Raw genomic sequence first — 26,185 nt, 5'->3', positions numbered from 1 at the left:
ATTTATTATTCATGCGGAGGGGACGGAGACGCTGCCGCTCTCGTTGCCAAATGTTGCAAATATGTACACAGAGATTCTTCCTGGGGTTATAAAACTTGAGCGTTCCCATCGCAAAAGAAATGAAGCCGCGTTCCACTTTGCAAGCTTTCACGCCAACACAAAGTGCATTTGACTTTATTTCATGTTTGCTCTCAGCTTGATTTATTTGTGTTGTCATCATACAGCAGAACGGCGAGCTGATGTCATGATCACATTTCCGCACCTACTATTCCTACACAAAGTCACTCAAAGATAGAACGAAGTTGTGATTGCTGACAACTAAGCCACAAACAACTAAACTAATACTTGGGTTAACCCGGTTAGGTGAAATAGCGATTGGACCACTGTACTGTACTTTTGTTCAGTACTGTACAATCTATGCGTGTGTGATGGGGGATGAATGGAGGCAGTGAAGGGGGGAAGGGGCCCACGTAAAGATCTGAAGTCTGTCAACGAAGGCCCGATGAGAGTAGAACAGGTGCAGGCCAGCAGCTGCCGCCACACAAACGCACACACAAGCACTGTACAGCCAACAATAGACGTAAAAAAGCGACAGCGAGTGTGAAAGGCGAGTGTGGCTGGGAGGGGCTAACTGCAGAGGGGCTACTGTCCGATATTCTGCTCCGTTTGATTTATCATCGTTGGACATCATCTTTATGTCTGATGATGATCTGTCAATTCCGCAAAGTATTCTTCATTGAGATTCAGCGGTTGCACTCGAGAGGAAGCAGAGGCAGAGGACATCCGAGGGACGAGTCGGTCCGACGTTCCCACGGATTTGAGGCTGCCGTAACGGCGCCGGGAGGCTGTTAAGTAATTAGCTTGCGCGTGCGTTGCTAACCTTGCCGGCTCATAAATTGAACAAGATCAGCGCTTTTACATGTGCGATCGCTGCAATCATTTGGGACTTGCTCTTCAAGCTTGACTTGGAATTGCGCTTCAATCCATATTTTGTTTTGTTTTTGTAGTTATTGTGTTATTGAAGCTTTGTTCACAGCACAGTGTACCATGCGGTTTATCGTTTGATCTGGTTAACATATTACGTAGAGCAAGAAGCGAGCAGTGCGAAAAGTACTTGAATGCTAAATGTCTGTCCGATTTGGGCCGGCCGCGTGTGAGCATTCCTCAGCGGTGCATGTGTCGTGAAAGCCGCAGCGTGCGCAGTTGTAACAGATAAATCACAGTCGTCCTTGAGTGTGCTGTCATCCCACCTTTGGGAGTGAAGTGGGCAACAAGGCTGAAGAAGGCTCATGCCATCTTTTGTCCGATTCCCCCTGTCGTCCCGGCAACGGCGATAAACACAGAGCCCATTCAGAGGGCCGCATTTTAGGGCGGTGCAGTCGCCAAGTGGTTTTGTGTCTGACAAGAAGATGAGGAGGATGGATGCAGAAAGAGGCAGGAGGAGAGTAAAAGCGGGACAAAGCTGTGGACGAGTCGGCTGCAAACCAGCAGAAGCTCTCTTGAGTCGCTGGCCAAACACGACGCCAACATGACGGAATGTTTGGGAAGTGGAGTGACATCTACGCAAAACTCCTACTTGGCGGCGCTGGGACGGAAGCTGGAGCTCAGAACATCCAGAAAGAGACCAGATGAATAAATAGCATTACTGGATTGTGGACACAAATCAGCTGCTAGCAATGGATTAGCATAACAGTAGTTTGACCTTTAGCTCCAATCATAATAATCTTTTAATATTTAACACAGTTGGATGAAAATAGGGAGTCAAATCTCATTATTTTTCCAATCAAATCAAACAAAATGAAGCACAGGCCAACTAGCTAGCGTGCTAGGCAAGGTCTCGCCCCGCCCTTACCCCGTGTGGCCTCCTTTCAGTCTAAACTAAATTTCACAAAGAAGGCAGAGATGGACTATGAGAGGGGGAAAGGCAATCAGTGAAGTGTCATCGAGGGGCCAGAGATGAGAGAGGATATTAATATTTCATGTCATGGGGCGCTAGCCCACAACACCTGCCAAAATATTAGCCTCCTCCTGCCTTGTAGGGCCTCCCATTAACACAATGCTGTCCTTTTCTTGGTCCAACAGCCGCCGGCTGAATGTGAAATTGGGGTCAAGGTGGCAGAAAAGTACAAGCAGGAGTTAAAATGCGAGGGCATGGAGTAAGACGACGTGACAGGGTAATGGAGTCCCCTGCGTGTCTTCTCCACATACTATTATCAGACAAATGACTCCAACGGTGGGAATGATATGCAGCCTTTGGCTGGGAGATTTAATCTGCCCACATATGCCGCCCATCGTAATGGCTTCTAACAAGTGCACAGGTGAGAGTAATGCATTTTCTGTGGGAATGATGCTTTTCTTTTGTTCTGGGGCCGCCCCTCCCGTTTCATGATAGTAACTACGCAAAGTTTGAAGCCCCTCAAACGTATGTTAGCATGGAGGCTAAAATGCCTTTGACATGCAAATGATAGGCATCAGTTGTAGAAGAAAAATGATTTTTGGACACAAACGGTGGAGCAACACATGTAGACAGTTAATATAAGAGTACCCACAGGAATGTATTCTGTATCCACTAAAAAGAACAACTGATGTTATAACATGTTTGGCAAACTGCGGCTTATGGCCTTAAAAACTCAAAAGTTGTGTTCTTCTTATTATTATTTTTTCACATGGTTAGAGTCACTTCTCCGAGGAGCATAAGTGTCCTGTAAGTGTCCTTTTCAGAAGTAAAAGAAAACAATCTGTATTGTGTCAAAGGCAGACAGGAGGCACGAGGGAGGCCGGCCCGGCCGGGTATAAATAAAACGGCAAAGACATTACGGCTGCAGCTAATCTCGCTAAAAGGCTGGGGATGAAGTGCTGCCGCCTGGGCTGTTTGCTCTCTAACTCTCTGTCACTTCCCCTTCAATCAATTCTTCCTCAAAGTCATTTCCAAGCAGGCTGCACAGATAAATACTCTGCCCATTTACGCTAATGCAATCCAGCCTCTGTACTGTGCGCTACGTGTGCAGTTAAGAACACATGCGCAGGTTTATCTCAGTCAAAGGCGAAATGAAATGTCACGTAAGCAGGCGTACACACATTCATACGATATGCTACGTATGCTAACCTACTAAATCGAATTGTAATTTACCGTCTAAGTCGCGCCTAAGCACACCAATAAGTCCATTCTTCTAATAACATTCCCTGTTGTCAGGATTTATTTCTTCTTTTTTAATTTCCGCTCACAGCAACTGGATTTTGGCACCCAAGCGTCGTGTTGGCCAAACACAAAGGGTCACGCTCACACCAGCTGCAAACAATTGCGGGTAAACAACAAAGACGTGATACTATACTTTGCTTCCTTATTTTGCCACTTTGGAATTTCTAACGTCCCTTTGGAAAGTTCTTTGACAGAATATTTGACAAAAAAAAAAACACGTTTTCAAATTATAAACGACAGTTGGACATTTGAGAAAAAAAGTCAGATTAAAAAACACATCGCAAATAAAAGTTCTATTTTGGGATTTTTTTCTTAAATAAATTAAGATTTTCCTAAGGGCGATAGCTGATCTGAATGTGGAAAATTTCTTTGGATTTAAAAGTCAAATGCAACCACTTGGGTCCGGCACCAACGTCAACACAAGGTTCGGCCTCCCGCCGTCGGGTCTGGAATTTGCTGTACAATCTAATGAGAGAGTTTTGTGTAAAATGCACAAATCTGGACAAAGGTGAGAGGGGCCATCCTCGTTGCAAGGAGATAACGGGCCGCTGGAGTGCACCATTTTGGATTATTCTTCCTTTCTTTCCTTTCTCCTCAATACTCCTCCATCCAGGATACATCCAGCTTGCTCAATAGAGTAGCTAAGCAAACCCCCCCCCCCCGCCCTGAGTGCGCTGCGCCGATAGCGGGATATAGAGACTGAGGCGTAAACGTGCTGCACAGCTGATAGGGCGAAGGAGAAAGGCAAAAGAAAGAGACAGAGAGGGCCTACCATACGCGGACGCTGTAGCACACAATACGGGTCGCTAGCTTACCTCCTCCATCGCTCAAATTAGCCCCGCACCTGACCCCCGTCCCTCCCGCCGCCCCCACTCTCCTGTCCGCCTCTCCACAAAGGCGACCTTAGGCGGGTGGGAAGGGAGATGCCGGGAAGCCCTGCTGAAGCATAACTTCAGCATTGTACCGGGGAAACCTGCCGACGCTCGACCTCAAAACGACCTCCGTCTCGCCTCTGCAGGCCCGCTTGTTTTTCACATTTTGCCATGCACTGTCAGAGTGTGTCTAGTTTGCTGTGCGAGTCAAGCGACTTGAGGTTTTTGTAGTTGGCAATAGTGTGACAAAAGTCATGTTGAAGCCGATAAATCAATGGTATCGTTGATATTTTTCAGCATGCTGCAGCATCTTCATGCTAGCATACAATGGGAAACACAGTGGAGCTACACACGCTATTAGCCTACCAAGTAGCGCTGTTGTTGCTCTTTAAGGAACAGCTACCCTAACACAAGCACAGGTCGACCGAGTTCTTGTGTTGATATGGCTTCATAGTCAGAAAGGCTGCGATTTGATCAACACCTGCTGTCCCCAAACAAACACAGCCCAAGCAAGCCCTTGATTTAATCTCAATGCAAATTGTGAGCCTTTTGCATGCCAAACCTCACATGCCCACGCTTACAAAAACTTTTTCACGCTATGCCTAGCCTCCAAGCCCCCCCCCCCCCCCCCCCACCTCTCTTCCCCCTTGACTTTTGGGCTTTCTCTTTTTGCCTATTATGGTGGATTAACTTGCTAATGCTTGGCTGAACTCCATCCAGTAGGTGGGGGGCACAGAGTCACACATCAGTACACCAGCAATCTCTGGCTGGCTGGCAGATATGGTCACAAGCCCGCTGGCGGAGACGCAGGAGCCTTCTGTAGCCAGATCCAGGAGGAGGCAGACTCCCATGATGCATCTGAGCAAAGGGTGCCCAATGCCGACTAAGCCCCCTTTATTAATCCCTCTTTATCCCTGCGAGATATAATAATTCAGACCTCATTAAGATTCTGTGGCATTCTTTCCCTCCTCCCAATTAAAGTCTCACACACTCACTCGTTGTTTGCTAACAAAAATGAACAGTCAAGTATGATGCTCTTCTCCCCATGGATAAAATCAGTCTCTATACCGAGGCCAACAACCCATAAATGTGGATGACCCTCGGTTGTTTGCTAGCAAGTTGGCTACGGAATGATGCGTTCAGTGCAGCATGTTTTTTTGGCAGTTTGCCACAAAGTGATATTCAACGCCTTATGAATCCCGCGGAGATAGAATAATTCTGCGTTAATTACTCATATGCTGCATTCTTCCCTTTCTTCTTGTTGATTTGCAAATCCGTGAAAGCCTCCCTGCGCCCCCAGTGGAATTTGTTGCCTTTATTTGTGTGCTTCTTCTTACACACCCCGGTGCAGTCGAGGGAAAGTAGAGGCAAATGTGGCTCAGAGCGTCAACAGACAACGACGGGTGCTGAGACGGCCCAGTCGGTCGTCTAGGTTTAGCCACCCGCTTTTCTTCGGCAGTGCAAGAAGCTCATTAACAAGCGCGACCGTTGAGTTGTGGCGTCAAAAGACAGACGCCTCAAATCATCTTCCCGGCTCCCGATTGACGTCAGCTCTCCCGCAGATAGGCTCGTTAAAAGAAGATAAAAGGCAGCCTTGACTTAAGCGCGTCCTTGGTCGCGCCTAACGTGGCACCGCCTTATCTTACGTGTCTGCCTTGCTCAAGAGCGTCTTTGACACAAAGATCTATTTTTGTGGCGACACTTCAAGACAGGCCAGAAGATAAGCAGGCAGACGAGGAGACTGCCAGCCGCTGCTGTCATCAGGTTAGGGGTGTACAAACATAGAAACTAGGAAAACTGCACACTGTAGTATTACACTCCACAGTCTCCACATTGATGCAACAGCCCTTATTCTCCTTTCGGATATATGTTCTACTGGATGAACAGCCAAAAAATTCAGTTCTTTTTCCACTCACCGTAGGCCCTCTGCCCCCATCCTGCTCTATTCTATCATTTTCTACAGTCTCCACTTTGCTCCAGTGCACCTTAGTGTCCCCTTAGATATTTTATTTTTACTTGGTCAACCGTTGGACACAAATGGCTCCATTCCCATCAACAAAACCTCAGCAGTAGTTCTGAATTGAACATGCCGACTTCCTGTTATTGTACCGCGGGGTGCCAATACTTCCCCCCACATTGACAACTCGTTATAGCTTGTGTGTTCGCGTGTGTAAACCTTGTAGAAAAGCCAAATGATCTGCTGCATAATAGCACACCTGTCTTCTCCCATCATCTCCCCATGGATACATTGAGGCCGATAAAGTGCGGAGTGAATCACTCGCTATGGTCATCAACAAACAGCTAATCCATCCTCTCCTTTTAATTTACTCCATTTTAGTTTATATTCCTCTCTTCTTCTATCTGCAGCCATAATTACATATTTGCTCATGATTTTCGGGGTGGACTACATGTTGCCACGGTAACAGACATACAGGCTGTTTTATCACAGCGAGACAGGCATTATTGGAAAAAAAAAAAAGCAAGGAGACAGGAGGGTCTTCGAGGGTCACACGGCGGAGCAACGTGGGCCGAGAGGCGAATCTGGAAACGCTGCGGGCGGGCGGCCCCTGACTGGATGGCGAGGTCAGGTGATTATTGATTGGCAGATATTATGTGGACGGCAGTGGGGGGCGAAGGGGGAGTAAACAGAGATGAGGCGAATACGTTGTGGCGGCACACCAAAGTCAGGCTGCTGACATGGAGCCCACAGGGGACACGAGATGCTGAAGGCCGCATTACAAAGCGAGCGGACAGCGCTGCGCAGCCCACTGACCTCTATTACAGGAGAGGTCATGATGTCAAAGCAAAACAACACCATAAGACAAAAGGAACACTCCAAAAAAAAATGGAAAAAAATGGAGCACACTTTAACTAAACAGGAAGCGCCTCTTTCCGCTGTCTTCTGGGAGATTCTTTCCATTACTATTCATGGCTTGGATGATGAAGTCATTAGCTATGAAATTGGACACAAGAGTCACAATCACAAGCGTTGCCGTTTCAATATCCATTCAAATTTTGAGCGATGCCACACATCTGTCACGTAAAAAAAACCCTGAATGGATAAGCTTGACGTGTTGAACGGCATCCGTCAAAGTCACGCCAAATAACTCCCGGATGGCTATCAGCTAATGCTAGCCGGAGCTGCTTGATAACATCGCATGTCGACGTGTCTCGACCTGCGCTCAGCCCCACCCGCCCTGCGGCCCGATGGGCAACGCAGATTAGTGGCGGCCGCATGGGAAACGGAAGAAGAAGAAGAAGCGGCCAAAGCGAGTGGCGCCGCCACTTCCTACGACATCCTGATGCAAGACGCGACCTAGCATGGTCCGCCGCATCAAATTACGTTTGCACCTCTGCGCTCTAGGCTTGTCACTCGCCGTGAACAAAAAGGTCACGCATTGTCATCAGCTGTTGAATAAACAAACTGGCTCTAGCGGGATCATCTGTTCCTCTCGGCGAGTGATGTCCGGTGGAAAAGCTAATCGTTAGCTTTTCGAAAAACAAATCCAAATACTTCCCTACAGTATGTCGTTCTTTGCTTTTTGCAAGTTCAGTGCACCGCACTTTTCTCATGGTGCGTATATTCTGAATGACTCACTATGTATTTTTTCACACGAACAGTTAGTGCTGATTCACGTAGCGAGATGCGTGAGAGATAAGGTGTGCAAAAAAGGCTGCTTCATTCAAGTTTTACATATGCAAGGAAAGATTTGTTGGGAATGTTGACCATGAACAATTTGCGTCTTGACTAAGCTTTTATCATGACTTGTGAGTCACCTGTGTCCCCCGCACCCATCTTATGAATGTCACAAAAGCGCAAGTCGGAAAACGTCATCGGAGAACAGTGCGCTTTTGAAAATGTAGAGGTTCCGATGACACACATTCCGCTTTTAGATTGGACGCCCCAGGCCACCTTTTGACATTTATGGTGAGGTGCGGATGCAAAAGCTTGTCGCTGCAAGTAGAAGTGGCCTATAAAGTAGAGCAAGCAGCGCTTGCTTTAGTCGGGAGGGGCAACGACTGGAAGGAGACGCACACTGTCAAAAACAGGAAGCGGTGACAACTACTACCAACAGAGGAATGCTAAGGTGTGCCGGGAGTTGACGGACAGGAGATGTGGAGGCTGTCTGTCATCAAAGCTCCTCTAAAACCTTCCATGACTGGATCGAGGAAGCAATGGGACGGAGATAATTCAACTACCAAGTATGAGGACACGGAACTGAAGCATAAGTTGAAGAAAATAGAGAGTTGCAGCACGGACAGATGCCGAATGCGTCCATATTTTATGTTCTATGCTCTGCTTTGTTAGGGCTGAAAGCCCAATAGAAATAAAGATGCTTTGTATTGTATAGAATATGAATGGGCCCAGACCAGTTCCCAGAGGAACTCCAGATGCACAATATAGGGACAAAGTATTGCTCCACCTACTGGAATGGATCAGTGCGTTTCTGCCAGCAGTGTCGGATGACTTCTTCTATACTTCTAAACTCCTCTAGTTATACGATTCCAAAATGGCCTTTCTTAAGCGATTGTCTGAAATATCTTGATACGATGACCAAGTCTGATCCAGGCACACAGCACAACTCGTGACTGATCAAAAAAAACAATGAGTTCACTGCTGTTTGGCTTTTGAGACATACGCGCGAGAGCAGAGATGGAGACAAAAGTGTTTTTGATGAGCATCCAGCTGCTCTCTATTGCCACACAAACATGATCCCCCCACCCACCCCCGGCGTGTTTATTAGCGAGCCTGCTCAGTCTGATATGACCACTTGTCTGTACGGCGTGCGCATCATTTGGAGAGCGTCCCACGTTTGTACAGGAGGCTCCCCCTGCCCCCGTGTGGGTCTACAGTTTGGCCATCCACCAACTTCAACTGTCCTTGGACACACAAACGAGCAGATGGGCCGGTACCACATGGGTGATGGGGCTTTGTGGAAAAGGATGTGGGACTCCCGCTTCTTTGCCAAGGAGGCGCCAGGTCCAACCGTAACTGGCAGGACATACACCGCACAACGCAAACAAGGCCGTGACAGATCCAGATTTTAAGAGAAAGGAACGGAAAAGAATGGTAGAAGCAAGGCAAACTAGCTTCAGGCCCACTCAGCACCTGGTACCGCCATCCATGTGGACGCACGCACACGCCTATTCATAACACTGCTTTAATCCTCATAACTTTCACGTGCACTGGTTAGCTCCAAGTGATGGATGCCCACACACATGGCCAAGTCATGCCTCCCACCTTCATCCGTGACACACATGACGACGTTAGTGCAGTTGACGGGAAACACTCGTCGCACATGACGGGCTCAGACTTCAGATGAAATGTTTTCCTACAGGAGAGTGTCGAGACATTGTTGCCCTCTGCCTCCTTGCCATTCCTTTGTCCCTTGCCTACCGCGCGCGCGCGCGCGTGTGTGTGTGTGTGTGTGTGTGTGTGTGTGTGTGTGTGTGTGTGTGTGTGTGTGCGTGTGTGTATGTGTGTATGTGTGCGCGTGCGTGTGTGTGCGCGCTTAGCCCACTATTAATACCTGAATTCCAACAGCCTGAAGGAATGTCTTAACAATGTGCCCTTGTTCAGGGAGTGCACTGAAAAATGCATGAAACACACCGCTTCTTCACCTTTTGGAATGATACGCGACTAGGAAAAGGAAAAGCCCGTAAAAATGTTCAAGCAGCGTCAGGGTTTGTTTAGAGCTTGTGCACAAGGCTTTTGTTTTGCAAGCTTAAGCCCCCACCCCGTCGCGGCGCAGTGTGCAGGAAATAAACAAACTGCAGGTTCTTTGCTTCCAGTTGGTACTTACTGGTGGCAGCAAGGTTGCCGAGTCAGCCCAGGTCAAAAATTATCTATAAAACTACTCTTGGTATTCGATAAATGTGCACTTTAATAGTGGCCTCCACTCTAGACGCATTATTGGTTTAAAACAAATAAGATAAGTTTGTCAGTCCATGGACAAATGACAAGTTTTGCTAAACAAAACAGCAGCCCCTAGCAAAAGTTGGTGTGTACTTCCAATGTAGTGTTCTGCTTGTTTTGGATATACATTTATTTACCCAACATTATTGGGATAAAATACAAATATGATTTTAAAAAAACATACACTGTAAGGACAAGTCAATAGTCATATAAAAAAAGAAATTATTTTGCTGTGTAATTGCAGGCTGTCTGTGTGTCCTGAAAGGTATCCTTGAATTAAAATACATTCATATTATTGGCCTTCCACTAATAAATACCTGATAGAATAGAATAGATGCACCCCCCATTGGTTGCCCGCTGGGGAATAATGGGCTACTTTTTTGGTACTGGACTTATTAATGGCTGAAAAGGAGGAACGCACTTAACTAGGCCATCATCGTCTGGCCGCCTGTCCACCTTTGTCAGGCCTTATTATTGAACACGTGTCTTCTCGGCCCCGACCATTAAGCAAGCTCGTACGCCGCCCCGCACACTGCTTTTTATGGACACGCATGCACGCGCACACAATGCCAAGCGCACACTCCTGGACTGCTAATTGACATGTGGGGGGGGGGGGCTGGATGAGCCGGCACGTCTTTTATCATTGTCCACAGAGACAAAATCTTCAAGTGTGTGATGTGAGTGGAGAATGGGATCAAAAGGGGCTGGGCATGGGTGGGGGGGGTCTATGAGGGGGGGAGTATCCTACGGGCTGTTTTCCCTGCACTTCTCGACGGCAGGGCTGGAAAAAAAGACCAAATATCCTTTGTGCTCTTCAAAATACTGACATTGTTCTGTTGAACTAATCGTAAATAAATTGTGTTTTTAAGAAGAAGACTCTCAAAGCAAGATGGCAGTGTCGTAATTACTTTAGCCCCCCTCCCCTTTAACAAGAGCAGGCTAAATTGGTTAACCACTCTGTAAGTCTGACATTAGCCCGACAATCACCATCCGTCACAGTTGCTGCTCTGCACAAGGTAAAGACGCAGAATTGGGAATCATTTAGCCTGATGGGGTTGTAACCTAATTGGACGTTATTGATTTGAAATGAAATATTCATATGAAAGCAGGGGCAGCCTCATTGCTGATAATGAATCAAAAACGGTGAACCACAATATGGAAGTCATAAACAATACAGTCTGAGTCGGACGAGGATTCGGGACGCATACGGCGTCTGCAAGAGGCAGCTCTTATTAGCCTCTCACACGTAACAGAAGCCGACGGATGAGTCCGAAAATTCTGAGAATTCCGAGGACAGAGTATCAACTCAGGTAAAGGACAAGAAGAAACTTGCGCCACATTAGCAGTCAACACATGACAACTGTACACTTTTGATACAAAGTCAAGTTTGCACAAGCAGCAAGGAGAACTTCAGTCTTCACAGGGGCTCGCTTTCAATCAAAAAAAGAGCTACGTGTGTCCTTGAGGCAGCTGAAAACCGACACCATTTTTTTGTGATGCTACTCCCAGCGCTTGGGTGACATCCGCCTTTCCCGCACATGCAGACGTGAAGTCACGGTTACAACTCAGCTTTCCGCCAAGGCCTCGCCATCTTAATGAAGATCACATCGAACATGAACATCCTAGAGAGTGACCCAAACAGCAAGATGGGCCGCGTTTCAGCTCTTCCAGCATGGAGGATTGATGTCTCGGCTCCTGTCTGGCAGTTCTCTGCGGCCCCTTTAAAGCCATTGCTTCTCATTGTCAAAGAGTGACCGGCCTCACCGGAGAGGTTAAACGGCGTCGCTTAACCATTAACTTGATTCAATTCACCGGAATGTTCTCAAGCCCGCGTGAGACGGAGATTGGACATGAGAAGTGGCTCGAGCGATCGTATGATCTCTGCGGGTTTCGTCTTTGCTTTTGTCACGGTGGCTTTGTCAATTTACACACGTGCCGACGTCCACATACTCGTCGCTCGAGGGATACGTACCGAGGCACGGTGAACTTTCATTCACCCTTGCGGTTATCAATCAAACACCCAGATAAGCACACCAAAGAATTCCTCAGGTTTTCTATGGCACAATTGGACCACCACAACAAATATGCGCTCTGAGTCTACGGCAAAGGTGGCAGGCCCTCACTGGCAGGTTTTTGTGGCCAAATAAACTCTCAGGGGTGCCGACTGGTGGCAGAAATGACTTTGATTGGCTGAGTCGCTCTTGCAAAGCAGAAACCCTGACGGCAAAAGGTAAGCGAGCAAAGCGGCAAACGGGTTTTCTTATCTGATCCCCCAAATATTTTCAGAAGATATGGCCGTGTGGGATGAGGAAATCATTCAGCATGCTTGAGTGATGAGTGACTGAGTCCTTCAATCTTTCCATTTTTTTTCTTCTGGGCTAAAAATGTACCAGGAATTTGACAATCTGCTGCTATCTTTGCATCCAGTTCAACATGAGCAACCCAGCTCAGCTTTGTGGGGTCATGTGACACCCGCTTTTGGCCTTGTTGTTCTTGACGTGGTTGCACACTGTCACTTGCTATGTCGCTACATCAATGCAGCTAATGCGAGATGTTCCCATCCAACCTGAACTAAAATGGACCACATGGTTTCCTTCACTGTAGTGATGCGCTTTCAAGCGACTGCTCTTGGGGAGCGGCATGCAAGCTGCACAAATGTGCCACCGATCCAGCAGAGCGGATCACCACGACCTGGTAATTGAAGCCAGAGTGCGAGGGAAGGGGGCACGAGGGCCTTTTTTTTTTTTCACAAGGACTGTGTTGGGCAACTGCTGCTGAGGCAACTGTTGATGTCTGCAAAAGCAACAGATTGCGGGGCTCCCAGAGGACGCCCCGCCAGCCAACCGTCAGATGGTGGCTTTGGGCTCAGGAGGGGTTCGCATTTCCTCGGGCTCTGCCAACAAAATGATTCCAGGCTTGTCTCTGGCAATAGCCATTTTTAAATTGGTCTTTCCTTTAGCGCCAGCAACGACAGCAATAGATACATTTTAATGGTATCTTGCTGCAGCACTAAAAGGATTGGCTGCACTTAGCCTCCCTTCTCTTCCCGCTCGCTCACTCGCTCGCTTTGTGAATTTTCAATATTGCTCCACCCTCTGAGTTGCAACCCCCCTCTCCATCGCCACGACTACGGGCATCGAATGTAGAGACACAAGGACACGCACGCAGACCCTGTGGAGCCGCTTTTCATTTCAAGGCCGCATTTGAAATCACCCGTTGCCGTCATCGTCCTCCCCGAGACAAGAAGAACAAGTGTCCATAGTTGCAGCGCAATAGTCAACTTTAATCATCTTGACTGCATTGGACCGACCCTTCCTTCCTTTCTACCTCCCTTCCGTCCTTCCTTCCTCATCACAGCTCCCACTGATGACAAGGAAGCTCATCTATAAAGCAACAGCCTTTAACCAAATCAAGAGTTAACGAGCTTCTTCTCTCTTCCCCTCACCCCTCCTGCACGATGAGACTATCGTGAGGTTGCTGATGAGGAACAATCTTGTGTCTGACTGCCACTGCAGTGCCTTGGATGGAAGCACAGACATGGTAGGAGATAAGACGCCATGAGTGCCTTAGATGGTTGGCAACGATGCCAAATGAGGGACTTTTTTAAAATGGTGACCATAAATCTTTGCACGGTTTGGGGGGGGGGGGGGGGGGGGCGTAAAAAGCAAACACTGTCCTGTCCCTGCACTAAAACAGCGGGCAATCTTCCCGATGCTCCTCACCGTCATTATCTGCAAATCGGACACAAAAGCCGGGAAAGCACACTAAGTCACGGCTAGCCAACACGCGTGCAAATAGCAGCGGATGCCGAGGGGGACAGCAGCTTCAAACGTGAGACGGTCCTGTACGCTATAGGAAACCCTGACAAAAAAATATTTGGTGTGTTTATTTTCACGTATATTTCACAAGTCATGGGGTGCGTTGGACAAGGGTTACGTCCAAAACTGCCTGGCTAAATGCTAAAGGCTTCTGAGTGTCCCTCAAATGCAAAAACAAGAAACGCAGTCTGGGTGAGAGCTAACTTCACACCTCTGCCAATCTCTGCTGATGCTTGTTTGTAAACGGATTAGTGACGGTGAGAGGGGGGATTAAGACAAAGAAAAAAAGTCCTTTTGGAAAGAGACAACGAACAAACGCAAAGTTTACAGAGCGCGCTGCGACACGTCCCGGGGAATGTCGCTAATTCCATCACGGGGGGATGGAACCACCCCGCTGTCAGCCCACCGGCAGGTATGAGTCACCTGGATAATTACGGACCCGACGATGCAGAACCGACAAATGCCTGAGTGACGAGGGGGGCAATGACGGACTTGCTCTTGTCACTCAGTGCAAAGATTCCGTCACACATTTGGGGGCTCCTGCTGGCTTTTATCGCCTTAAGGCTAGATGAGGCCTTTTCTGGTCTAATACCAGAATAATTGCAAATGGCTGCAGGGGGTTGTTGCTGCCGGGCTACGGCAGGGGTGCAGAAATTAAAAGCGAGGAAATGACTACGGGAATAAAAGCGGCCAGAGACAAAAAGTCAGACCAAACTCAGCTGATGCTTGTCACTGCGATTCTCTCCACTTGACTCAAAGAAGAGTTCCGAGACCGCAAGGCCGCTCGGTCTCGTGAGGTTTTGGTATGGGAGCACCCTCCCATGAGTGGAGAGGCTCAAAAGCATGTGAACGTGCAGCAAATGCAGGCCAGACCGCAAGACGACATTGCGTGGGTGTGTTATGCGTCCCATGATGCTGTTTAGTGCACTAACAGTCCTTGTGTGAGCACTAACTGGGAATGCGGTCCCACTGAGACCCTTCGAGTTGTGCTATTATTAGCACGCTACATGGAAATGGGAAAGAAAAACTATGGGGATTTTGTAAACAATCTTTTATGGACAAGGTGAAAAGATGACTTTCTTTCCCACAACCGAGACACGGAACGCAACAGGAGGGGGGGGGGGGGGCAGCCTGGCCTTGAAATCAACGCAGCACTGTTGCCACACAGCAGCCAGATGTGTGATCTGCATCGCATCCTTCAATTAGATGGCATCGAGTTTTAGTTCGGAAGCACCTGTTAAAAGGCTCCACGGATGGAAAGCAGACACAGCAACAACAAAAAAAGGTGGGCTGAGAGGAACCAGGTAGTAGTCATGACATGAATCAACAAGACAACCGCTCATTAAACATGAGGAATTGAGAAACCACATTGAGACACCGGACAGACTGGAGACAAACAGCGCTGAGCCGCTGCCACACTTAAGGGCCACCCAAATTCACACTTGGTCAAAACAAGTCCAAGCGCAGATGTGAAAGACATCACAGCAAGAGAAACGGGAAAGGTGTAGACTTCGGAGATGTCAAAGTCACAATTGCTCAGCAAAAATACTAGTCGTTCTCTGCAAAGGATAAAGAATATATACGCCGTTGGGTATTTGTGTATAATTTGTCTACAGGTGTTGCACCACCATTTGTGTTTAGATATTTGCCACTTTAAGAGTTTTAATATTGTCACATAGATGCTATGCCTTAGCATTCGCTATGATGTTTTCCATTAGGTGTTAGCTTTAGCCATAGCTTAGCGATGTGTCTGCTTGAAATACACAATGTGTCATTTGATCCACTTGATATTTAGTCTGACAAAGTCAAGTGCAGGCAATTAACAGCTTGAAGCCACTTTTTGGAAGAATTGCTCAAATCAATGCTTTGCCAGACACCTCTCGAGACAGAGAAGCAAGATGGCCGTTGTTAATCACAATTTCTCGCTTTTTTAAAATGAGGGCTACTTCTCTTCCACCATTGAAAGCAGTATCCAAAATGTAATGCCCCAGGGAGGTTAGTCCAACCCCTCGACCCCCTCGACCCCCCCCCCCCCCCCCCATGCTATTCTGCTCTCGAGAAGGGTGTGGTCGTGATGGACAGCAGGTAAGCACATACCAAATGTGTTCTATTGGATCTTTTTAGGGCGGCCATGATAAACTATTACAGAATTATATTGTATATTATATATTATTAAATCCATTTGAATAAAACCTAAATTCTAAACTAAAAAACGTGTGGGGGGGCTGTTTTGGTGCGTTGTGGAGCCAATCCAAACAAGAGCTAGTCCGAGAATGAATGAGATGGAATAGAGGAAGGGTAGCGCACTTTTACATACCGTTGATTAAAAAAATTATAATAAAATTGATCCGTGTTACGCTCGCGTATATCTGCAGCAGTGTCCCGGAGAAAAAACGGGAAAAGGGGCCAAGTAGCGCCATCAAGTCAGTCCCCGCTCCACTTTTACATACCGTTGATTAAAAAAATTATAATAAAATTGATCCGTGTTACGCTCGCGTATATCTGCAGCAGTGTCCCGGAGAAAAAACGGGAAAAGGGGCCAAGTAGCGCCATCAAGTCAGTCCCCGCTCCACAAGTTAAAATGGGTCGGAGCGGACCAGCGGAACCTCACGCGCAAGTTCGCACTTGTTGGACAGATGTCGGAGTCCATCCATCGCGCTTCCCTTCCTCAAAGCACCACAAAGGTGGGAGCTCAACTCGCGTGGAAGGCAACCAAAAAGTTGGCGTCAAACTAAATCGAGCACAGTGACATGGGTTGCGCGTGGAGACCCAACAAAAATGAAAAAGAAAAGAACACAAGAGGACTTACGGTGCAATGGGCACAGCAGCAAGGTGCACAGAAGCCACGCGTGTCCGAAGTTTATCCCGTCCATGATGACAGTCGTTTTTTCTTTATTTTCTCTTTAACAACTTTGCGCCTTTCGGTTGTGTTGGTTCGAGCAAGCGGGCAGCTTCTATGAGGCTTGGGTCTTCTTTTTAGAACTGTAAATCTCTCTCTCTCTCTCTCTCTCTCTCTCTCTCTCTCTCTCTCTCTCTCTTTCGCCCGTCTCTCGCGCGCTCACGCGTACGCGCACGTAGTAATCTGACGCGGGTGGTACTCCCCTTGATATATTTGCACAAAAGGTGCCCCCCCCACACACACCCACACACCCCTCTCTCCCTCTTTCTTTCTCTCTCTCCCCTATCTGTCTTTAAACTCACCCCCCACTTCACTCTCTGGCACACACAGAGAGAAAAAGATGTGCTTGACTGAGCTTTTCAGAAACGGAAGTAAATAAGTAATTTTTATCAAGAATCACGTGACGTATGCACATGTCGTTTTGAGCTTTTCTTTGCACTTAGGAAAAAACGGGAATGAGACAACTTTTCTGGCTGTTCAGATAAAAATTAATATCATTAATATTTTTAAAATTTTAATATTAAAAAATATTTTACAAATAGTATTACAAATTTTATTTCCTGGAGACGTGAACGGCACAGATTCCATGGAATGACCCCCAAGCATCAGTCCTAATGTCAGAAATCTGGGCATGAGTTCCTGCCCTGCGTCGTGGACCCCCCGCCAGCACGCAAAGGTGCTTTCCATTTCCAAAGCAAGCGGGGACAATTTGTCGGGAGCGGGTTAAGCCGTCTCTTTCTCGCAGACATACCAATCATTCCGAGACACGAAATCCCCTCACAATCTGTTTTGGGTATTTACAGGCCATGCTGCAGGCGGGCTGTTATTGCGGAGCGGCCATTTTCCTTCGGTGTTGCATGGTGGGGAGCATTTTCTAGACGGGCGACCCAAGTAGCAGCCCCAAATATTGGGCTCGTCTTGCCACAGCAGTTGACATGCATTCCAAGCGTGGTTGCCCACCCTCGACAAAAAAAAAAACAGCTGGCTAACATTTTTTCAGGCCCGTTGCAAGAGGTGAGGCGATACTTGCCCCCCACCTCCAACAGGCACCTCGTGTGGAGCTCTGATATCAAGCCACAGCTGTTCTATACTTAGCTTGCCTGCCAAGAGCGCTGGCAGCAGTTGCTTCACCAGTTGAGCTTTTCACCTTCCACAAATTTCTCATTTGGATTCTTCTATTGTCCAGCTCCTCAGCGGGAGAACAATGGAGCGTTCCCCACTCATCCCTGGAATGGACCCTCAAGCAGTCCTGAATCTGTCTTGTTCAGACGGAAGATCGAAGTCCTTCCTTAGTTTTTGTTGTAACCTCGGCATTGCATCATGCCGCATGGCCTTGTCTTCTTTGCTGATGTGGTGGAGCAAGCAAGGACGTTCTTACATAAGCACTGTACTCATACTTAGTGTGATTTACTGCATTGCTTCATTACTTAATGGAGCTGCGTCGTAAGGTGGGGCTGCGGGGGGAATAACAGAGGTGAGCGGGAAGGAGAGGGAAAATATGAAATTGTAGCTGGAAGTGCTGAGAGCCGTTTTCAGTTTCATGAGGCGGCCCCATCGGTTCTACAGAAGTGACATTCCTACTTTGGGTTTTATTGCCTGACCCACCTATGACTCAAACCTTTCCCCGAGGATCCCACCTTAGTCAAGAAGCATAGCTAACCTGAATCTGAAATTTTCCACCTTCAAAGGTCAAATCAAGTCTGGATGAAGCTTTGAGTTTCATCTGACTTTTATGATCAATCCGTAAAACGATACCATCAAAGCGAGTAAATGGAGCCGGCTAGCAAAGAGACTCGTCAGCATTTTTAACATTTCAATGGCGACAAGCACGCGCTGATGCGGCTCACGATAAAAGGTGCACAAAAGCAAAAGCGGTAGACCTTGCAGAAAAACAGCAACAATCCGGCGTCACCTTAAAATCGCTCCTTTTATGTGACACGCAAGCGCCCTCCCTCCTTTACTCCATGTCACGGAGCGCAGCGAGAATATCGAAGGCGGCAGCCCGCAGCCACGACTTTAAACCAAACAGACACGGAGGCACTACAAAGGCGCGAGACGTGTGATGAAAGAATAATGAAGAGAGCAGATTAAACGTAGAGGAAGGAGGTGGGGAGGACTTTCGTTCCAAAAGTACGCCGAGCCCGAAGGAATAACTATAAGAGAACGAAGACTGAAAGGGAAGGTCGAAATTAGCTGGTTGCCTGTCGCATTGCAGGCAACAAGAAGAGACGCATGCCGTAAGCGTAGCTCAGTTTCCGAACTAGTATCTTGAGACACAATCTCTGCGTGTAGCACTTCTTTCTTATCTCACCAGCCAAATCTTGACTAACTTCAGCAGACTCTGAGTCACCTCGTCTCTGGGAATAGCACAATTATCGTGGGCAGGGAGACGATCAATGGAGCCAGCAAGTGTGTCCGTAATGTGATTCAGGCATTGTGATTAATCTCAAAATGGTTTTGTTGTTGTTGTTCACTTTCACTGACTTGAAATGGCTGATCTTATGCCGCTAAGTGGGCAGATTTTGAGCTTGAGACCTGGTAGGTCAAAGCCAGCTTATTATTATTGCTTTCAGCCTAAAAGATAAACCTGACCAAAAATCCTTTCTTGTGGGGGTGTGATAAAACAGATTATTTTTCTGCTCAGAAAATGTCCAAGGTTGCAACTGTTTTTTGCATTCTTTTCAATGATGCAATCACAGTAAGCTGGAACCAATTAATGACGTTTCCATTTATTTCAATGGGGAAAGAGCACTTGGGATACAAAGGTTTTGGGTCTAATGTTTTGAGGTTTGACTATAAATCTTTTCATTTTACATTTGTCCCACATTCATGTATTGGCCTGCATGTTATTATGTCAAAAGAGGACGTACATGGAAATGTAACTTGGGTCATAAGGTCAGGTTGTAAAAAGCAGCAATTTAACGAGGATGCAAATTGAAGCTTCTCGTCGTGTTTCGTTTTCGTCTCGTGTTGCAACTCGCTTGCTTGGCTTGCGTTCATCTTGTGAAATGCATGTCAATGCGCCATTGGGAGACTCATTAATTAGGAGTCAGCTCTTTGCCTTCAAAGTGCAACGCCTGCGCTTGGCACTTTTTCGCAAACAGACCCATTCGCTATCTCCTGCTGCCCGCCGGGTGAAGTCAGATTTGTGTGTGCGCGTTAGCGTGGACTCCATCATGCCTACGCAACTCAAGGTTGCCGTTGTCTCTGCACTCCTGGGAGGGCGCACACGCGTGCGCACACACACACACACACACACACACACACACACACACACACACACACACACACACACACACACACACACACACACACACACACACACGCACACACACGCGCCAGGGTTTGAATGAGAATACATAAACAGTTTTGTAGAATATTCATCAACTTTCAGCGAGCCTCTTGCAGCTGTTTTTTTCCTGTCCACCCGACTGAGATTAAAATGTTCTAATAGCTGTGGAGAAGCAAATGGTACAGTGGAGCCTTGACATGTGAGTTTCATTTTCCCCATTGAAAGGAATGGAAATGCAATTGTTGGTTGTAAGGTGTTACTTTATCAAAACATACGAGTTAGAAAAATAAATGGAATGCGATTCAACTGTTCTGACTTCACTCGAAAGGGCATGGTGCTGCTCCTTCCCTTGTCCCAGATAAAAACTAATGAGTGGTATCAATCCATTCAGCCGTGTGATGGATGTGTGACTCCGCCTCCATTTGAGCGGCTTCCTCATATCTGTCCTGCCCACCTGTGCTTGTGTGCCCACTGCACAAGAGCCATCTGCATGAACGTCTCTACTAATGCGGCGGCCCCCCATCACAGGGGCCGGGAGAAGGGGGTCCCCCGAGACCGCACTCCACGCATATGCTAATAGGCCCTTTTCTCATGTCACCAAAGCACCGACGGAAATCTCAACAGTAAGGACAGTTCTGTGCTGGCCAATGAGCAACGGCGACGGCTTGGCTTCCGGCAAAGCGAAACACAGCCAAAGCCTTTAATCATCGGAATTGTGTGTTTATTTTTGGCCGCCCCTATTTTGAGGTTGACCAAAAACAAAAGTATCTCCAGGAGTGGCCGGTGACAATGGCATTAAAGATGTAATAAGCAGATGAAATGGCCAACACAATTCCTGCCACCTCATTGACTCGCTGTGAGCAAATGACTTCTACCGCTGTGCTCGTCCATTCCAATCAATGTCTGTTATGATAATCAATTGGCAGCAGATGGGTTTTTTTCCCCTAAATGGGCTTTGCTTGCAACTTGAGTGGCTGGCTGCACAGTGGAGCACATTAGGGGCCTCCTACCACAATAACACCAATTAGCGTGAGTGTGTTTGAATCCACGCTGCGCATAATGGAGGCGGCATGATCAAGCTGGAGCAGACGACTTCCCGAAAAACAAAGGTGACTCAGCTGCAGTCGCTTGGCGTAAATCTGATGCCACGAGTCGGGCCGCCAAAGTCACGCGCTCTCTGATGGAGTCATGCTTTGTCATCTGGGGGCAAATGCGAGAAAGTGTTGGAGCGCGGCCAAAGATGAACAGAGACGGCCTGTGATCTGCCTGAGTCATGACTTGAAATGCCGCAAGTTAGAGTGTGGGGAAGTGAGAGCTAATTGCAGAAGTATTTTTTGGGTGACTTATAAAATTGTGCTTGCTGTCTTTTGCAGATAAATCAAGCGGCAATTTGAGTAGAATATTTAGGATTTTAAACTGCACATTAATTGTTCTTATCATGTTAAGGGCAGTTTGCTGAGTTCTTATTTCTCAAACCCTGCCCCTCCCATATAGTAGGATCGTTTAGTACTTGTTTTCCGACCTCCTCCTTCCGTATTTTACACTTTTTTTTTTATCAAAGATAAGTATGTGTATAATTCATCTTAAGTTGAACTGAGACAAATCCAATGCGTTTTTCCCCATTTGTTTTCTCGTTTGACTACTTCTTGCACTCTTCCATTGCTTTTTCACTCACAGTGTCAAGTCTGCTGTGGTCCTCTGACCTTAAAACAACATTTTCCGTCATTCTCTGTGTGCTCCGTGTGAGGCCAAACGATAATCAAGTGGAAGGCAACGATTTTTGCCTGTTAGCAACACTTGCTTTGCATCACAGGATAATTTGTCACTCTCCAGCCTGCCAGTCTTCTGCCGCCTGTCTTTTTTTTGGGGGGCGGGGGACATTCTCATCTGCATGCGCAGCAGCCTCACTTCCAGCTGTGTATGTGTGATTGAAATGGAAATCCAAAAAGGGGAAAAAAGAGCGATTACACGCCTGAATCGTGCATACGGCGCGCTGGGCGGTCCACCGGGGAGAGGGACGGGACAGAAAAGGAGCATGGCCGCTTGCTTGATGGGGGCTAAAAGGGCCAGAAAGCAGGAAGCACAATTAGAAAGCAACAAAAGTGGGGAGAGTGAGCGTCAAAGAAAGAAGGGAAGTCAAACCCTTAAGGTCAGGCTCAATATCTCTTGAGTATTTCCCAGGATATAAAAATGTTCCTATTTGAAGCCAAGTATCTTCAGGAAAGTCTTCATAATGGAAATCCAATTTACGACGAAGCCTTTTTGAAGAAATATGCGCACTGTGGCAATCAAAATATTGAAATGAACGTTACTTTAGCACTCCATTTTGTCAGCCACTTTGGAGATCTTTCTATTCATGAGATGTGCGGCCGTTGACCTCAGCTGCGGCACACAGCTGAGACGGAGCGCAGCAGGGTGGGAGGTAGAGCCCAATCGGCACAACGGAAAATGAGAAATATGAAATCATTAGAAGAGAAAAGGAGATAGCCAGACACCAAGAGAACAATTTCTCCATCCGGAAAGCACACAAGGCTAGACTGGAGAGCTACAGTAGCTGCCAGAACAAACTAAATCTCAGCCACAGTTCACCAAAATAGGCCTGACCAGAAATATTTTGGTGCTTCAGGGTCGCATGACGGAACATTTTCTTCCCGAAAATCAGTTTAGCTATAGAGGTTGACGACTGGAATTAGCCAAAAGAAACCCCAATGGATCCGCAAGGCATCGTTTTCCCGTCACTCTGTGCTCTGGACGACATCAAAACAGACTCATGCATTAGCGACCGCATCCTGTTTACTCTTCAAACGTACCGAGCGAGTAGAGACACAATGTTGATGTCCGTTTTGAAAGTGGTCGTCCTAAATTCAATTTCCCCAACGCAGGTTCACATCGTCTCATTGTGCTTGCAAATAGGCGCCGACAGAAAACGTTTTCACTGCCGGCCACAAAAGCGCGTCCAGTTTTCGCTCTCTGCCAGACACACGCGTGCACGAGGCAAACAGCGAGCTATGGAAACGCTGACGGATAACAGATAACATATCTCCTGACAAACAAAAGCCCGTTGAAAAAGTCCAAGGTTAAGTCACCTGTTTGACTAAATACAAGGAAAAAAACGAGGCTGGAAAGAGTCGGACAGATGAGGCGGGGCATTTCTGACCTGTGCAGCCACAAATATAGACAAACCAGAATCCACACATTGTGATACGAACATATTCACCAAGACAAAAGCGCCTACCAAGAAATATCTAGTCTAGTGCAAGAGAAGCTGCTGCAGCGAGAGAGTCAACGCACACGCCAACTGGGTCAGGTACTCGCACATCCCCCGCGGCAAATCGAATGCATTGCAAGGGAAGAAGTAAAAGCATTGAAACTAGTGCAGTCCCCCTCCCCCGCCCCTCCCTTTCCCCCAACCAAAGGAAGCCAAACTCAATTAAGAAGCATGTTAGCAGGTCACAAGGTAATCACAGTGAAGCTTCAACTGTTCACTCAAAGTTTGTTGCTGATGCCGACTTGCTGAGGCCAGAGGAGGTTCAAACATCCCAAAACCTGAAAAGCAAAAACATATTTTAGTTTCTTTGACTTTATAAAAACAAATGGAGGTCCACTTCAAGTTTGTTGTTAAAATGCGTACCAAAATCGTAAATGGACTTTAATGACGTTGAGATACTGCCTTCATTTTGTTTTCAGGTTTTCATTTTCAGGTAACAAAAGCATGGACACACACACATGCACACAACACGAGATCTCAACACACTACCTCGTCTCATAACATCAAGCACCTGCACCTCCTTCACAGTGTTGCACCTTTTATCGTGCTGGAAAAAAAAGCTCCGGCCACTGCTTCAAAGTCAGGAAGACTTGAAAGCTCGGATTTGAGCATGCAGAAACAGCGGCACGTGTGCACGCTGCCGAGTGTGGTTGTCTTTGAGGACAGCATGTGTTGTTTGCCGCATCAGCGCCGCCTGACAGGTGGAGGCCATTTGGAATCAAGACTTAACCCCCCCCCCCCACACACACACACACACACGCTCGCCAGCTGCGGGACATCGGTGCAAGCGGCATGTTGCCAACACCTGCTTTCAGACCAAACGCGGCATTAAGGTAAAAAAAAAAAGAAGGTAGTCGCCATTTTGAAGATGATAGATGTATTACAAAGTGACTCCTAGCTAGCCGTCTGACTTTGTCACGACGCAAGGCCATCTGAAATCACCACTGTTGTTTCGGCATTTTTATTAAGTTGCCATAAAAACAACACAACTGTGAAAGTGGTTTTCATTACAGCAGCGCCATTATTTTTCAACAATGCATCACATCTGTTAGCTTAGCCACTGATTTAATTCATTAATTCATTCAACTGTATCCAAGTTTTGTTGACAAAGACGTAGGAGCCAGTAATTCAGATTCAGAGCTTGTACAAAAACGTCATCTGTAGTGAGGAAAATTATCTCAGTTAGGGAAATTATCTCAGTTAATCCCGCACCTGATTCAGGAGTGGCATTTGAAGACGAAGAAGGCTGGGAAAACTTTTCAAAGGTACACCTCGTCCCAAATGCATGGAATGCCACAGGGCACCGAGCTTTGGCTTGATGAAAAGTCTGTCCATGTGTGTGTGTGTGTGTGAGCTCCTCTGATAGTGGTTCTATTTTGGAGGGACTTGAGCAGGAGAGGCATTTCTTCGCTATCTGCTGTTCACCGCCTGGGGGAGGCGTGAGGCAAGTCTGCATCCATTCCACACACAGCTTGTTCAAGTCGAGAATAAAAACGGCGTAAGCCAAACACTCGGACACGCCTGTGCACTTTTCCAAGTGGAACTAGTTCACGTGGAGCCTGCGCAGACAAGTACAAGCAAACACAAATACATTGAGTGGCGGATTCCGCACATTTCTCCCAAACACTGAAGGACGTGTTTATCCGTCTTGGCGGCAAATTACAGGGCGAGGGCTAAAGGATGGTTTTGCACAGTCGAGTTCAGGTGCAACCAAACAGCTGGTGGTCACCTCAAACAAGGGAGCGGGCGGACACGCCGGCAGAGGTCAAGGCCTGAGAATTATTCAGAGTAATATGAGCTGAAAAATTGATGTGTGTTGATGGGTGAAAACTATTTCTCTCTTCTGAGGGATAAAAATCTTGAAGCCGAGCTGGGTCAAATTGAAACAGTGCACAAATGTTATATCTTTTAGCAGCAATTAGCGCTGCACATTTTATTTCACACCGAAACATCCCTGAGGCAGCAACAATAAAAGCACTGCGCGTGAGTGATACCAAGAGATTGCGCGAGCCATTTCATTGAAGTGCTTTGATTGTCACAAAAGGAAATTGCGCATTTTAAATGAAAAAAAGACGGTTTCAGTTTATATCTAGATATTCAGTCCTCTGGCGCTCTCTGGCGGGGAGTTGCAAGTACACGGCATTGACCTTCTAATTCAGCGGTCCCCAAACTTTTTTGCGCCACGGACCGGTTACGTGTCAGAAATATTTTCGCGGAACGGCCTTTATATAAATAAATAATACATTTATAAAAATAAATAAAACATTTATTATAAATATATAAATACGATGAAATAAAATGATACGACTGGCACAATAACAAGTATAAACGACATAAAAATAAAACTCACCATTACGTTGAATTAGTGGGAGCACTGAGCTTGTTTCTCAGAAACGATCCGGTCCCATCTAGGCGTAATCGGAGACAATGACACCCGAAGTGGTTAAGGTTTGTCTTTTAATTCAGGATGCTTAGTCTCCATGTGCCGAAGCAGTTTTGATGGCTTCATTGCCTCGTTAGCGAGCCTGTCGCCACATAGTGGGCTTGGTGCGTCAGTCACCTGTGGCGACAAATCATATTTTAAGTAGGACTACAGAAATGCTCTTTTAAATGCAGCTTTCCTTTTCTTAGAAGTCGTAGCCTGTATTTCTTCCGTCTCCTCATTGGGCTTTTTTCCCTTTCCGAAGAAGTTTTCCGTTTCTTACTCATATTTGCTTGACCTGAACTGACGGATGTAATTGGGAGAGAATCGCCAATTTTTTTTATATAATTCTAAATAAATTCTTACTCATTTTTGCGAGCTTTGCCGGCTCGGCTGGGGAAACATGTCACGTGATCAGGAAGAGCGTCTTGACTTCAATTAATTGATCGTCGATAAAAAAAAATATATTTTTTTTTCTGTGCGGCTTGGCGGCCCGGT

At 46.9% G+C, this 26,185-nt stretch overlaps 1 protein-coding gene across 3 annotated transcripts in view; it reads right to left on the bottom strand.

Annotated features, from left to right (window-relative positions):
* The window catches only part of bcam (basal cell adhesion molecule (Lutheran blood group)), a 47,456-nt gene extending 30,539 nt beyond the window's left edge, over positions 1-16,917 (bottom strand). For 2 of the 3 annotated variants that reach the window (XM_088387043.1, XM_088387044.1), the window contains exon 1: positions 16,616-16,916. In XM_088387043.1, coding sequence (XP_088243169.1) covers positions 16,616-16,679 — 64 coding nt within the window. In that variant the 5' untranslated portion in view covers positions 16,680-16,916. Of the gene's footprint in view, positions 1-16,615 lie in introns of all 3 variants that reach the window. The other variant, XM_088387042.1, reaches the window with a different exon arrangement.
* Positions 16,918-26,185: the final 9,268 nt, after the last annotated feature.

The sequence above is a fragment of the Syngnathus floridae genome, chromosome 10 (assembly GCF_059516105.1).
Source record: "Syngnathus floridae isolate MCC-2025c chromosome 10, RoL_Sflo_1.0, whole genome shotgun sequence".
Classification (NCBI taxonomy): domain Eukaryota; kingdom Metazoa; phylum Chordata; class Actinopteri; order Syngnathiformes; family Syngnathidae; genus Syngnathus; species Syngnathus floridae.
This window is presented reverse-complemented; position numbering and strand designations above follow the sequence as displayed.